Raw genomic sequence first — 16567 nt, forward strand, 5'->3', positions numbered from 1 at the left:
GATTAGAATGAACTCAACTTTCTACACCCACGTGCTTAGACCCAACAATAACTGATCGGCCCCATAGTAAAATTAACCCAAACCTAGCTATTGTATTACACAGAAGACTGAAGTAGGTGTGATTCTCTCCTGCCTTCACTTCTCTATTGTTCATATTTGACGACAGCACACAAATGACCTTCTAATGAATGCTAGTAGCTCATAAGAACTCATTACCATAATTATTAGTCTCCATAGAAACACAGAAGCGGAACACTCCTTACGGATTCCATCCAGACCTTTTATTTTATGACTTATAGTACCGAGACCCTCACAAGGGTTGAATGCCCTACCCAAGAGCAAACCTCTCGTGCCGTCAGAGCCAGGCTCTGTGATCTTTCTGTCTCACCATCCTGCCTACCTGCTCTGCATCTGATCATAAATTCTAGGCAAATATCCCAGGAACAGCCCCCAAGTCAAGTCTCACCTAACTCTTCATTTGTGCTGTCATTATCAGTAGCAAATGGGAATCTCTTTTGTTCGGCAATAGACTTGGCCTGGCTCTGAAATAAAAACAAACATACATTTTAGCTTATTGCAGAGGAGGAGAAACTTACCATGAAACCTGTATTTAAAAAAATTAAAGCTACATTTGATTTATATGAAAGCAAGAAAATATTCACATTAAGTCATATCAATCATGTACTTCAGGGACACAATTTGTGCTGTAACTGATTTGCTTCCTCGCCTTATCACTAGTAGTTTTTGGTTTCCAGGAACACCTATCTTTTTACTTTCATGGGGATTAATCTTCCCGGCTGTTTCAAAGCTCCCTCCACAGACGACTACTCAATGATACTGATCATGTTACAAAGACCACACTCTAGTGTTTGGTCTCCAAAGTGGCTTGATAACAGAATATTTTTTAAAATAAATTTATTGATTTCTGACTGCGTTGAGTCTTTGTTGCTGCGCGCGGGCTTTCTCTAGTTGCGGCGAGCACGGCCTACTCTTAGCTGCAGTGCTCGGGCTTCTCATTGCGGAGGCTTCTCTTGTTGCAGAGCATGTGCTCTAGGGGCGCAGGCTTCAGCAGTTGTGGCTCGTGGGCTCAGTAGTTGTGGCTCACAGGCTCTACAGCACAGGCTCAGTAGTTGTGGTGCATGGGCTTAGCTGCTCTGCGGCATGTGGGATCTTCCCGGACCAGGGCCTGAACCCATGCCCCTGCATTGGCAGGTGGATTCTTAACCACTGCACCACCAGGGAAGTCCCCCAGAATATTGCTTTTAAACTTTAAAAATATTTTAGAAGAGCTACAGGTTGTTGGGACTTCCCTGGGGGTCCAGTGGTTAAAACTTCGCCTTCCAATGCAGGGGGCCCGGGTTCGATCCCTGGTTGGGGAGCTAAGATCCCACATGCCTCGTGGCCAACAAACCAAAAAAACCCCATAAAACAGAAGCAATATTGTAACAAATTCAATAAAGACTTTAGAAATGGTCCACATCAAAAAAAATCTTAAAAAAAAAAAGCTACGGCTTCCCTGGTGGCGCAGTGGTTGAGAGTCCGCCTGCTGATGCAGGGGATGCGGGTTCGTGCCCCGTTCCAGGAGGATCCCACATGCCGCGGAGTGGCTGAGCCATGGCTGCTGAGCCTGAGCGTCCGGAGTCTGTGCTCCGCAACGGGAAAGGCCACAGCAGTGAGAGGCCCATGTACCGCAAAAAAAAAAAAAAAAAAAAAAAAGCTGTAGGTGGTACAGGGATGACACTGTAATAGGACCAGCAAAACCTGACCAAGAAACAAGACATGCTATTTAATAATGCATAGCAGGCGATGACCATAACCATCCTACTTGATGCATATGCAGACACGCATATGCACGCTTGGCAGAAAAGCTAAAGCAAAAGCGGAAGCTAGGGAAAAACTAAGTAAGTAAGTTAGCTTAGTAATTGGAAAGATTTTATAGGCAGCAATGGTCCAACATACAAAAAGACGGCTCTATTGTGTTTTGGAGACAAATCATGTCTGATTATGCAAACAGCTGTCACTTTGCCAGAAGATTTGACTGTCAACGCTAAGTTGTGATATGCTTAGCCTACAGGGTACACATTAAAATGATAACTTCATACCAGATTCACCTAAGATATGATTAAAACTTGTACACACACAGACAGGAAAAGCTAAGATAATACAAGGCTAAAGATGTCGCTTTTGGCAAAACTTTACGATCAGAACCCAGTGACATCTCAATTATTTGAATTCCTCTTTTTGTTAATCCATTGTACAGATGCCTACAGGCATGTATGACAGCCAAATAATTCTACACAGGTGACTCTTCTGACTGATGGATATGCTCTTCAGCTAATGATTGGTACTCATTAGCCATGGTCTCTTGGGCTTCACTGACTCAACAGAGTAACAGGTACTTCCACCTATAGTCCCTACACTCTTAAAGTCAAGATTGATGTTCAGATACAGAGTGGTTTTGGGTTTGCCTATAAAACAAGTCAAGAATAAGCTACCTCTACTTAGAACACAAGTTAAAAGATACAGGTCAGAAGGGCATCCCATCTCAGAAGACTCACAGTTCTCACTTTATTCCATTCAGGACCCCAAACAAAATGAAACATCTGAAAATCCTACTGCTTTGGGAATGTCTATACTTTATTTCTTCCAGTAAAACCTTGATGGCTAGAGGGGAGCTCTGTCAGCTCTTTCTTGCTTTGCTCTATAGCTGGGAGCTTTCACATATGGGAACCTCATTCGGCTTCTTTAAGAAGAAGAAGATTCCACAACACGTGAGGGCAACACAGCACTGTACATACATCCAGGTGTGACCAGACACAAGTCCTTCCTCTTTACCAGCTGCTTACAGACAAACACATAAGTGCAAAACATTTTCTACTTAATAAATTGCTTAGAGCCAAGGGAAGGGGTCTATAAACAACACTTTTAATACTTTAAAAACTTTTTATTATTTCATCCAGTATTCAACGAAGGTCTTGGCAACCATTTTCCAAGACTTCGTGCAAAAAGATGGGAAGAGAACAGAAATGAAATCCCATAAAAAGAAGAAATCATTTACTAAGCAACATTAAGAATATACTGAAGAGCATATCTGATTTTAAAATGTTTGTATTATATAGAAATAAAATTTGTAACAGAAGTGGGCAGGAAAAGTATAGTACAGACAAAGTAATTTCCTGATCAAAAAGAATCTTCCCCACGTCTAATACTGCATCTATTGATATCTTCTGTGGACAGAGTGGAGCAGCTATGATCAAGGAAGTTTAAACACACAACCCCACATTGCTAGTAGACTAACTCCAATCCACCTTTCAGGTCCCTGTTCATGTTTCAATTCCTGAAAGCTGTCTTGCCTGATACCCCTAACTTAAGGGAGATTATGTTGACCCTTTGTTTTTCCTTCGTATGATTTGCACAATTATACTTCTATGCTTACTTGTATAATTATTTGATTAGTAGCTATAGAGCCCTAAGTGCTGGGACCAAGCCTATCTGGCTCACCACTCTCTAGCTAAGTACTTACTTAGCTCAGTGCTTGACAAAAATAGGTGCAAAATAAATATCTGGAAAATGAATGAATAAATGAAGAGTTTAACTCCCATATTTTCAACCTAGGGAAAACAAAAGGCCTAGACTGATAAGCTTTCTCCCATAGGTTACTAGCTAGTGCCATCTTAAGCTGGAAAGGCAAATAGTAGATAATATTTGAATTACTATCAACAAGAAGGTCCCTAATAACTCAAAGAATCTAATCACTTCTCCAAGGTGGGGATTATCCAGTTTCTATTTAAATGTTTTCAGTGATGGCCAACTCACTACTTCACAAGTTAGCCCATTCTGGTTTGGGACAAGTCTAATTCAAAAGTTCTTCCATATACCACGTTGACAGCTATGCAATGAGTTAAGTAAAATCAGTTGATCATTCTCTAGTTTGCAGTTTCTACCCATATTGAGTAGTTCTTACATGAAAAGGCAGAGCTTTGTCTGGAAAAGAAAAGAGTATCCTAAAGGGAAATTTTAAACAAAAGAAGCCAACAATATCTATGTGGATGTTGAAGGAAAAGGCCTGGTGAAAAACTGTTAACCTTGGGCACTGAAAGAATAAGAGCCTCACAGAATTAAGTGTGAACAAAAATACCCTGGCACCGTGAGGCAGCCGGGCCAGAGGGGGACACACGCTAGCACGATAGGTAGATGCACGTTACATGGCACAGTGCCAGGTGCTCATCCCTGGAATGGAGAGGTCTCTTGTACAGCTTAGCTGGTACTGATAAAAAAAAAAAAACATAGATATAAAAGATACACAGGCAAAGGCTGGAAAAAATAAGATTATATGCTACCTTCAAATCCGTAAGGCTCCTAGAAATAAGGTTCAGCCATGATCTCCTTTATTCCTTGGAACTTAAAAGTAAAGAGTCCTAGGTCCAGAATGACCAACCATCCAATTCATAAGACACAATAATTCAATGTGACTAAACACCAGATGACCTATCTTTATCGTATGCAACTGGACTCAACTCCTAGTTGATAAACAGATGCAATCTCCACCTTTTGGAACTAGTATCACCATGTTTCAGGTCACAAAAACAGAAGGCATAGAAGATGCGTACCAGAATCTTTTCAGTGTTGAGGGAAAGCAAAGAGTCACAGGGTGGTGATCCTTTGGGTTCGCAGTCGGAGTCATGGAAGTTCAAAAAGGATGACTCTGAAAAGCAAACAGTCCTTGTTATTCTCCTCACCTTAGATTTATGGCTCTTAGGTGCTTACCTATGAATTGCAATGTGAAGAATCCACAAAATCAAAACAAGGACAAGTGTAAAAAACACTAAAAGCGGCATCCTGTCTTCTACCTCTACAACTGGGTAACATTTTATAGTTTCCAAGTATCTCACACACGCATCAGTGATTGTCCTCACAACAGCGAACACAGCTGTTAAGATCCTTTCATGGGATACCTCCTATGTGGCAGCATTTCCCAGAGGTTAAAAAAAAATCACAAAGAGGGGAACAAAGTCAAGCCACGAAGATCTGATGTTAAGAGGTATGTGCTAAGGATCTAGTATCCAGAATATCTAAAAACTCCTCAAATTCAACAAGAAAAAGACAACCCCGTTTTAAAAACGGGCCAAGGACTTGAACCGGCAACTCTCCGAAGATATACAAACAGCCACTGAGTACATGAAAAGATGCTCTACATCATTATTAACTAATGAATACAAATCAAACCACAAGGAGGTACCATTTCACACCCACTAGGATGGCTATAATTTTTTTTTTTAATGGGAAATCACAAGTGCTGGCAAGGAGGCAGAGAAACTGAACCCTTGTGCAATGCTGATGGGGATGTAAAACTGTGTGGCCACTGTAGAGTTGGCTGGTTCCTCAAAAAGTTAAAGACAGAATTACCACCTGGTCCCGCTATTCCACTCCTAGGTACATACCCCAAAGAACTGAATACAGGGACTCAAACAAGCACACATATGCACATGTTCATAGCAGCAATATTTACAATAACCAAAAGGTGGAAACAGCCTAAATGTCCATCAACAGAAAACAGATAAACAAATTGTGGTATATACATATAGTGGAATATTATTCAGCCTTAAAAATGAATGAAGTGGGGACTTCCCTGGTGGTCCAGTGGTTGAGAATCTTCCTTCCAATGGAGGGGACGCAGTTTTGAGCGCTGGCTGGGGAACTAAGATCCCACATGCCGCAGGGCAACAAAGCCGCACACCGCAACTACTGAGCCCGTGTGGCACAACTAGAGAGCTCGTGCTGCAACTACAGAGCCCACACGCTCTGGAGCCTGCGTGCCACAACTCGAGAGAGAAAACCCATGTGCCACAACGAAAGATCCCATGTGCCGCAACTAAGACCCAATGCAGCCAAAAATAAATAAATATTTTTTAAATGAATGAAGTACTGATACATATTACAACATGGAAGAACCTCCAAAACAAAAACTAAGTGAAAGAAACTAGACACAAAAGATCACATATTGTATGATTCCATTTATATGAAATGTCCAGAATAGGCAAATCCATAGACACAGTATGCATCTTGGCGGTTGAAGGAGGGAATGGAGAGAAACTGCCTGATGGGCAAGGGAGTTTACTTTGGAGTGATGGAAATGTTTTGAGGTAATTGCACTACCTGGTCAATGTACTAAATGCCACTGAACTGTTCACTTGAACACGGTTGATTTTACATTATGTGAATTTTGCCTCAACAACTTATTTTTTAAAATATGCTCTAATGCAGCAGCCATTAAAGAGCACAAAATTGGGCTTCCCTGGTGGTGCAGTGGTTGGGAGTCCGCCTGCCGATGCAGGGGACGCGGGTTTGTGCCCCAGTCCGGGAGGATCCCACATGCCGCGGAGCGGCTGGGCCCGTGAGCCATGACCACTGAGCCTGCGCGTCCGGAGCCTGTGCTCCGCAACCGGAGAGGCCACAACAGTGAGAGGCCCGCGTACCGCAAAAAAAAAAAAAAAAAAAAAAAAAAAGAGGCACTCCTGCTTAGTCCCGACGTTAACATGTTATTTGATGACCCAGAATTTCCTCAACTTTTGACAGTAATACTTTTAAATTTAACATTTACAAACATCCAGTGGGAACCTGCTCTATGTGCCTATTTTGAGATTGATATATTTTACCATATAAAGGAAGGGTGGAGATCGATGTATTTTACCATATAAAGGAAGAATTCTCCTATTCTTTGCTTTACTAGAAATTTTAAATCAGGAAAGCAGGCTGAAACTTATGAAGTGATTTTGGATATTTCTTTATGATAATCATGATTTCTCTCCTTTGATCTATCAAGGTGATTAATTCAATTCCTCTAAAAGTTGAACCATCTTTTGTACTTCTAGAATAAACTAATTGATCAAGGCAGATTATTCTTTTGTTTACTGGCTTCAGTTTACTAATATTTTAGTTTGGATTTTTTTTGTGCGTGTGTGGTACGCGGGCCTCTCACTGCCGTGGCCTCTCCCATTGCGGAGCACAGGCTCCGGACACGCAGGCTCAGCGGCCATGGCTCATGGGCCCAGCTGCTCCGCGGCACGTGGGATCCTCGCGGACCGGAGCACAAACCCGTGTCCCCTGCGTCGGCAGGCGGACTCTCAACCACTGCGCCAGCAGGGAAGCCCTACTTTGGATCTTTATAACTATGTTAATAGCTTTCTTTTCTCCCCCCCGCACTTTATCAAATTCTGGCATCAGTGTTTTTTGCTGGTTTGGTAAGGTCTGTGATACAAAACTAGTTTGTTCTAGTTGTAACTAGAGTTGTCTGGAACAGGAGGTTAAATTTGTTCTTTAATCTAAAAATATTTAACTCACTATGAATTCAATTATTTTCAAATAATAACCCAACCAGCTGTATTTAAATGCTACAGATTTCCATAAAATTAGGAAAAGTCTGTTTTCTTCCTTGTTCAGGTCATACAAGTAATTTCATTGTGATTACTGCAGAAATAGTCTCAAAACACATTACAGCATCTCATCTTTTTCTTCTACATCATCTTCCTGGATATTTCTCTACTGCTTCTTATTTTTAACCTATTAGCAGAGATTTCTGCACCGTTGTCTTTTTTTTTTTTTTTTTTTTTTTTTTTTGCAGTACGCAGGCCTCTCACTGTTGTGGCCCCTCCCGTTGCGGAGCACAGGCTCCGGACGCGCAGGCTCAGCGGCCATGGGTCAAGGGCCCAGCCGCTCCGCGGCATGTGGGATCTTCCCGGACCGGGGCACGAACCCGTGTCCCCTGCATCGGCAGGCGGACCCTCAACCACTGCGCCACCAGGGAAGCCCCCGTTGTTTCTTAAATTCTAATAGCCGGTACAGTTGTGCACATACCCCCTCATTCATTACGCGCATCTGCATCTGCTCCCTACACGTTAGCCTTATCAGATTCATCTATTTTATTCTTTTTTAAAGAAGCAGTTCTTGGGTCTATTGATCCATTCCGTTGTTGCTGGACTTCTAATTCATTTATTCTGGCTTTGGTCTTCTTAGTCCTGCAATTTCCTTTATTTCCTCTTCTAGTTTCCCAAGTTTAGTATCCAGTTCATTTATTCCCTTTCTTCTTTAGTATTAAGATGCCATGGAAAGCTTCAGCAGGAAGAAAGATCAAAGACAGTGGGGAGAGAAGGAGATATGAAGGAAAAAGAACAGGGCTTTGAGAAAATTGGGCACAGGAAGAGGAAAGAGGGACTGTTTCCCATTTGTGCAGCTAGAAAGGGGTAGTGCCTGTAACTGAAGTGGGGTCTAAGAGGAAGAGTGCTTTTAGAGGGAAGTAAAGCGCCAACTCTGGGTTTAAGCAATTGCTCATGAGATACTAAACCAGGAAGCTGTCTTGCATGTAGTTAGGAAATTCCAGAGAAAGAGCTACAGGTATAAATTTGATAATCATTAACTGATGGTAGATGATTAAGCAGGAAATGTAGGTAGGATCTCTAAGAAAGCTTAGGAAGCTTAAGTTTAATGAGAAGGAAAGAGCTGACCCTGGTGAGAACAAGATATTTAAGAGGCGGAGGGAGAATCAACTTGATAATTTACCTTTTTCTAAAGAGCTACCTATTTCTTTGAACTGTTCTACATCTTTGTCATAAAGCTATACAGAGAGTTATAACGATTCCTAAAGGCAAATACAGTTGACCCTTGAACAACATGGGGGTTTGGGGTGCCAATCCTCTATGCAGTTGAAAATCTGCGTGTAACTTGTAGTTAGCGCTCCAAATCCGCAGTTGCACAACTGAAGATTCACCAACCACAGACTGTGTAGCACTGCAGTATCTCCTACTGAAAAAAATCCGTGTATAAGTGAACCTGCACAGTTCAAACCCGTGCTGTTTAAGGGTCAGCTGTATTTGTTTCTTCTCATTTTTCTTGATTACCCTTGCTAGATGATTGTCTAAACTTTACCCCTTATTTTCAAACAACCAGCTCTTCTATTTAAAGCTCCTCTTTCCCTGACTTCAAATGTAATTAATTAGTTCCGCAGCAAAGTAACAGAGGGGTTCAGAGCACAGGCTGTGGTGCCAGACTGACTCAGATTAGATGCCTAACTGGCTGTTTGACTTTTGGGCAAGTTCTTTCATTTCTCCTAGCCTCAGATTCCTCATCTGTAAAACAGGAATAACTACCACCACATACCCTCTTAGGGCAACTGTGAGGAATAGACATAATGCCCACAGTTCACAGAATGATTGTTAAATGTTAGTATATACATCTAGGCTAAAATTGCTGGGTTTTTCTTATAAATTTCTTCTTCCTGCTTTCCTGAAGTTTATTTTGGCCTTCACAATACTTTACAGCTTTCAAAATACTTTCACAGACATTATTTCTTTTGGTCCTCCATTCTCTGAGGCTGGTGGAACATACCTTGGGCTCACTGTACACGTGGGGAATGATGCTCAATGTTAATGGACACGTTTAAGGTCACAAAAATGAAGAAACAATGAAACGAAGATTCGCCACAGATGCACTCTAGGACACCCCATCGAGAGGGGCACACGGCACATTTGTCACCACTCATTCTGCCAAATTGGGGTCCTGGTAATAGTCTACTACAGCAATGCCATCCAACTTCTTTCTTCTCCCCCTCAACCTTACACACAGCTGACTTTAAGAAGAGCATCTTTGGTGGAGAGACAGGAGCTGACTGTAGGACATGGAGACAGTGTATATAAACATCTTCTTTGAGGAATTCTGCTGTAAAAGGGAACAGAGAGATGAGGTGGTGGCTGGAAGGACTCGGTGGTCCTGTCTTTGTTGCCTGTTTTTTCAAGATGGGCGCTGCACCAGGCAGAAGCCACGAGTCCTCCAAGGAGACAGGACCACAGGCAAAGGCTATCAGTACAGCTGCGGGCGGGCTGACAGCTAGAATGGTGGGAAGGCGTGGAAGTTCTCAATCAAATAAGGAGAGCGTTGCCTCCTGCTGAGGAGAGGCGGTGTTACTGCAAAGAGCATGCGTGTGTCACACATTCCTGTCCTGCAAGGGAAAGCTGACTGAAAGCTTGCGTTTCCCCGAAGGAAAATGTTTCATAAGGAATTCCACAGCTGCTTCTGTGCTCATCACTTGACCACCTGGCCCTAAGTATAACAGACGGTGGGCCAGGTTCACCCGAACACAAGGATGACTGGGCTTTTCCCATGGAGGAGCCAGAACTTGGAAGTCGGGTGCCACATATTTATCGACAATTCTGGTCCCAGGTGTAGGGTAACCTGGGAAGAGCAGACCGCGTTACCGTGGCTGGAGGAGCTCCCTGAAGGTCAAACAGGTGCTACACACGGCATCAACTTGTAGTGCCTTTGCTTTTTTTTTTTTTTTTTTGGGTCAATAACTGGACTTTAATGAGTAATTCTGGTAAAAGCGTTTTTGCACAGATATGCAGGTATAAAACACATATAAAAAATGAACAAAAAGATTCCTTCTCTCCTTAAGTACATCTTAGAACAGCCATGACTAAGTTTAACGTGATATATATTTCAGAGCTTAAAACCCAAGAAACTTTGCTTTTTGTCAGTTTCTGCATTTGTAAGACAACCACTGTTGAGGGTAAAGCTAGGTCCCCCTGAAATCGAGCTGCCCTGTCAAGTTTATGATTAACCTATCTATCCAAGACTTTATTCTCTTTCTTATCCTGCTCCCTGTTCCCCTCAAGATTGAGGAGTATCAAAGAAAAGGCAGGGGAGGGTTGACCCCTGTGGGGTCCTCCCGGGTACCAAAGGCCCTCCATGTCACCTGTTTCTTGTTTGTGGAAAAAGGCTTTAGTCTCTCAGGTCTTCCCTGAGTTCCAAAGAGCAGACTCAAGCAGTTACCAATTAGGGAAGTGAGGGAATGCAGAAACTAAGGAAAAGCAGTCAAGCAAGAAACGTAATGGTAGCTTAAACAATAGTTCAGCGATAAAAGTCCTAGTTCCTCCTAAAGGATGATAAACTTGGAGTTAGTTTCTGCAGAAACTAAGACCCCACCCAGGTGGAGGATGGTGACGACCTGCTGATCACAAGCCTGTAGATCCCAGACTGGTTGGAACCAGAAGCTTGATGATTAAGATCCCCAAAACATCACCTTATTTCCTCACCACCAACCAATCAGAAGAAAGTCCACAGGCTACAACTCTCACCCCAAATGTTGCCTTTAAAACCCTTCCCTGAAAGCCATCGGGGAGTTTGGACTTTCTGAGCAGAAGCTGCCAGCCCTCCTGGCTTGGTGCCCTGCAAATAATCGTTGAACTTTCCTTCACCACAGCCTGGTGTCAGCAGACTGGCTTTATGGTGCCGTGGGCGTGCAGACTCAAGTTCGGTTCAGTAACAGGGACGTTGTAGATTACCTTGCTGGATGGTCCCAGGTGGTACTTTTCCTTTAGAATGTAATAACAGGAAAAGTAATAAGAGGGAAAATTCTCCTCTGAAGAATTTATATGCTTCTTTTGTTCTAATAAAATACCATTCATCAGTACCTGAGATGTGTAAGTTATCATAAAACAACTTGAAAATAGAGGCTGCCCACTGAGAATTAGATTATAAAATCAACATATAACTAGTCCTCTAGAACAAGGATCTGCAAAAGCCATCTTAAAAGAGACAGAATGGCTTTTTAGCAAAATATGAATGTAATTTGACTGAAACTGTATTAACTCACATAAAAGTAAAGTACTTGTAAAGAATGTATAAAACCAAAAGAAAAGGAGTTGGTCAGCTGCACAGAATGGAAAAAGAAGCATGGAAGCAAGTTACAGGGCGCCGATCCAGGAACAGAACAGGATGGCAGGTGCTGCCTCCAGCATACTGGGCAGCGGGCCTTACCCACAAAGGCTGCTCACTTAGCCTGGGGTTATAAACTGCGCTGAAAATGCATCGCAGGCTCAGGGTGGCACACACTCTTAAGAGCTGAAGACTTTCGCGTAAGCCCACACGTACTGTCAAACATCATCAGCTCTACTGGGAAAGCTGAAGCAGATCTAGGCAGTGATGTGAAACCATTAGAGACAAGGAAACACAGTGTCACTGAGAACACTCCAAACACAGGCAGGAAAAAGTCACAAGAGAAGTCAACTGGTCTTTCGTGCAGAAGTCGTGCCAGGTGGAGGACAGACCACCTGACATAGGACCCCCAGGTACCTGTGTGAAGAACGCCAGCGCCTGAGCAGAGTCCATGCACTGTGCCGGTTCCTGAGGCAGAAATGAAGCCACAGCAAATATTTCCCAATGAAACAAGGGTGACGTAGAATAAGACTTTATTAGCATGCTTAAAAACAGATAGCAGTTATTGATTTGGGGTTCTTTCTGGTTACACGCGTTACTCAGTTTGTGAACATTTATGGAGCTTTACACTTGTGATGCACACATTTTTCTGCATGTCATATTTCAATAAAGAGTAAAAATTTTAAAAAGACAGAAGGAAAATGTTGGAAAGCATTAACCCGAAGTGCAAAGTATTAAAATTCTGTTATTTTAATAAATTTTGTACTTATTCTATCTGCAAGATAACAAGCCCAAACAAAAAGATAGGATGACCTCTTGAAAACACTACACTGTGAAAAGGGGATGCTTTATAAGTTGGTCAGTCAGGCAAGTATCTCTTGAGTACAAAGAAGCCCAGCTGTCTCTACAGGCTGTAAAAGAGACTCCTTGAAAAGTTTTTATATAGAAAGTATTCTGCCACTTCCTGTAGTCATGCTCCACGTAGGTTGGTTTAAAAACCCAGGCCACATATCTTTTGCCCTCATCCAGAGGGGAAAAGAATTAACCTCTGTCACCCAAAGCTGAACACATCTACCAGTGCACAGAAACTTGTAAAAGGTAAATGTAATTCTTAACGACAACATATCTACAGGAAGAAGCTAACGAGTATGCAAATACCCTGGGCTACCAGCTTCATCGGGCTCTCACGACAAAGAGCCACCCCTAAATCAGAGAACTTTCTGAAAAATGTTCACCCTCACAGTGATCAGTCGTCTGGGCTGGTTGAAGTAACAATATGCCAATCTCTTCATCACTCCGTGCCTCAGTCTCTGCACTCAAAATAAGCTAGCTCCTTTACACTGTCAAATTTACTGTGTATGCCTTGAAAAGATCAGAAGAGATCTGCCACAAAACTGTGTATGATAACGAACGCAGATAATCAGGGCCAAAGGGAAAAAGGATCAAGCAAATACACTAACAGTAAGGGTTACCACAGCTGCCGTAACTGAGCATAAAAAACCTGGCTCTTCCCCGCAGCCAGAGCAAAAGAGGAAGCAGCTCTCATTATAGAAGTTTCCCTCTATTGATTCCTTACCACCTCTAAGACACAGCAGTAATTTAAGGCTGTGGGAAATAAGACCGATTTCATGTATTTAAATAACCGATTACGCAGTTAAGAGAGAGACCATAAATACTGACAATCTCTTTAAGTCTGACTGACTTTGTCAAAAACACAGAGCTAGGTTCACAGCTACTTCCTTGTTTTTCTGGCAGTTAAAGCTCCCAAATCGGACAGACAATAATGTTCCATTCTCCACAACGAACAGTGGGAAAATGAAATAAACTCAAATCTGGGATTGTTAATTTCAACAAGCTAAAGAAAAGTACTTCAGGTTGCAAATTAATCATTGAACTTGACTGAGGCATTAAGCACGGATAGTGCTGATGTCACCAGTTAGATGAAAACTACCCAAAGACATCAAGTACAAAACCACCTCACCTAGGAGCAGACGAAAAACTCTCAAGAAGGCAGTTAAGAAAAAAACAAGAAAAACACATAAATTCACTGTTCTTATTAATACATTTTCAAATAAGGAAAACAAAAGTATTTTTTTGTTGTTGTTGTTTTTGCGGTACGCGGGCCTCTCATTGTTGTGGCCTCTCCCATTGCGGAGCACAGGCTCCGGACGCGCAGGCTCAGCGGCCATGGCTCACGGGCCCAGCCGCTCCGCGGCATGTGGGATCTTCCCAGACCGGAGCACGAACCCACGTCCCATACATCGGCAGGCAGACTCTCAACCACTGCGCCACCAGGGAAGCCCAACAAAAGTAGTTTTGAAACAAGTACTAGAAATGCGTATGTTTGAACTAAAATACAGGTGGACCATCTATAAAGAACACATAAAGACATATTTAATACAGACGAATGCTGCACTGGAATAAGATGCAGCTTAACCTTGGTAGGAAGAGCAGAGGAGAAAACCTAAATTCTTGAATCAGTGGACAAGTTACAACTTAACTAGACCTGACTTTGCCAGATCTATGACATCAGGGGGTCAAGTTAAGATACGGCTAAGCTCTCTCTCTAAGTCTCACTCCATCCGGGTCTCTGCTCGTGTCACCTTAGCAGAGCCCTTCCCAGGCCACCTCTCAAAGAAGCATCCCCACACCACTCTATCCCTCAAGGCACTTATCACCAGGCCTATTGCACACTGCTCCCTCCCCCACCAGAACACAGGCTCCACTGAGGAACTCAGCCGACCGTGCTGTAACCCCAGGGTCTACAGCACTGAGTAGAATCTAGGAGGCACACAAACAGGTTTTCAGTTAAAGAACAGATCCAGGGACTTCCCTCGTGGTCCAGTAGTAAAGAATCCGCCTTGTAATGCAAGGGATGAGGGTTCGATCCCTGATCAGGGAACTAAGATCCCACAGGCTGTGGGGTAACTAAGCCCGCGTGCCACAACTACTGAGCCCGCGTGCCACAGCTACTGAGCCCGCGTGTCGCAAACTACAGAGCCCACGCGCCCTGGAGCCTGCATGCCACAACTAGAGACGAGAAAACCCACACACCACAACTAGAGAGAAGCCCATGCACCAGAATGAAGAGCCCACACACCGCAATGAAAGATCCCGCATGCCTCAACAAAGATCCCACGTGCTGCAACTAAGACCTGACACAGCCGAAGTAAATAAAATTTAAAAATAAATAATAAATAAATCTTAAAAAAAAAAAAGAACAGATCCAGTCCCCTCTACGGTTCAAGTATTAGGTTCAATGGCACATCCTTGCACATAATGTAAACATAAAATTCTAGGACAAGTTACCTAAGACTATAACTTGCAACAAAGCTTAAGGGCATAGGACTTTATCAGTTATATTAGTAAGAAATTATACTAACACACAAATATTACTGACGGGAAGTTCACAAACTGTCGGGAGGCCAGGTTCAAATCCTGGCTCGACTCTCTACCGTGTGACCATTCTTAACTTCTCTTTGCCTCAGTTTCCCCTTACATAAAATGGAGACAAAAACAGTACCTACTTCAGTGTCAAGTGCTGTGTGAAATAAGGATGCAGTGTTGACAAGGATAAAACCGACGGAAAGAATCAGGGGAAAACTGCTGTTCCTTATTTCTTCCCACAGTTCCAAACTACAAACAGGGCAAAGATAACAAGGAAGGGAGGGAACATTTACTTTTATTTGAAAACTATGTACATTACAGTGTTCGTGTTTTTAAAAGAGCAAGACAATTTTCACCACGGGAAAACAGAATATCGGAAGTCTGTGGTTACACATGTTTTTCAAATAAAAAGTGAAATGTAAAAACGTGCTAGAGGAGAAAAAGCTGAAGGGGGGGCTGGGGAACAGGAAAGCCAGGCTGAGGTCCCTGGCACTGAGATCACCCGTGCTTGTCGTCTGGGCAGCTGGGCCCCCTGAGGCTGCTCCCTGGGGCCTGGATTCCGGCCACTGCCATTTTGCTGTCCAGACAGCTCCCACCAGCTGTCCTCTTCGGCCCTACAATCACTGGAGGTTCTGCCTTAAGAGAATACATACACAGCTCATCTGAAGGTGTGCAGATTCAGACCCAGGCAGGCATCAACTCAGTCATTTTATCCAAAAGCAGGGGGAAGGCTTCTGAAAAGTGGCTGTGCAGCCGTGGCTGCCCTCTGAATAGGGCCTGGCTTGATTTGGATAGGCTTGGGCTGGATGAGCCAGCAGGGACAGTGACGTGATTAATAGCTGGTGAGGGCAGGGCTTGATTCTGAATAACTGATTAGTTCTGGATCCTGGCACTGGCTTAGACCCTAATGCTGATCATATGGGGGCTCTGGATGCAGAGCATGAACCCCTCAGGCTACAATCTGGCTCGCTGTAAATCCTGAATTGCTGTTCTTCCTGGAACAGAGAGGGACTGAGGCAGGTTTCACTTGCTTCTACCTGGCTGTCTAGGACAAGGAAGGAGAAATAACAGACAGGTGGGTGAGTTTCTACCATACAAGAGACGGCTTTTGTCACACACTGCGGCCAGCAAAGCTAAGGGGAACACCTGGAGACCCAGGTAGCATAAGCAGTTGACCCTGGGAATCATTTCCTGAGGTGGCCGCAGGAGCAGCAAAGCCACTGCAGCACCTGTGGGCAGCCACTGGGACACTCACGTCAGCCCAGGGAAGGCTGTCTGGAAGACGTGTCACCAATTTTCAACAGCACGCTCTTAATCCTAAACTAAGAAAATAAGTACTACACGGAGGGGATAAAGAGAAAATTGAAACATTTAAATAAATTATGCTTAAAGCCTCAAAATACAGTGTTCATCCTCTGAAGCAGAGAACATTAGATAATGGTCTCCATATGTGAGGGAATGGAGGATGAACAGG

At 43.3% G+C, this 16567-nt stretch overlaps 1 protein-coding gene across 6 annotated transcripts in view; it reads right to left on the reverse strand.

Moving 5' to 3' along the window:
* Positions 1 to 16567, reverse strand: part of TTC13 (tetratricopeptide repeat domain 13) — a 67693-nt gene that overhangs the window by 48927 nt on the left and 2199 nt on the right. For all 6 annotated transcript variants that reach the window (XM_081246455.1, XM_081246454.1, XM_081246453.1 and 3 more), the window contains exons 2-3: positions 4611 to 4705; positions 467 to 542 (exon numbers count right to left, since the gene is read on the reverse strand). In XM_081246455.1, coding sequence (XP_081102581.1) covers positions 467 to 542; positions 4611 to 4705 — 171 coding nt within the window. The remainder of the gene's footprint in view (positions 1 to 466; positions 543 to 4610; positions 4706 to 16567) is intronic.

Source organism: Mesoplodon bidens (assembly GCF_964165515.1).
Source record: "Mesoplodon bidens genome assembly, chromosome: 1".
In the NCBI taxonomy this organism is placed as follows: domain Eukaryota; kingdom Metazoa; phylum Chordata; class Mammalia; order Artiodactyla; family Ziphiidae; genus Mesoplodon; species Mesoplodon bidens.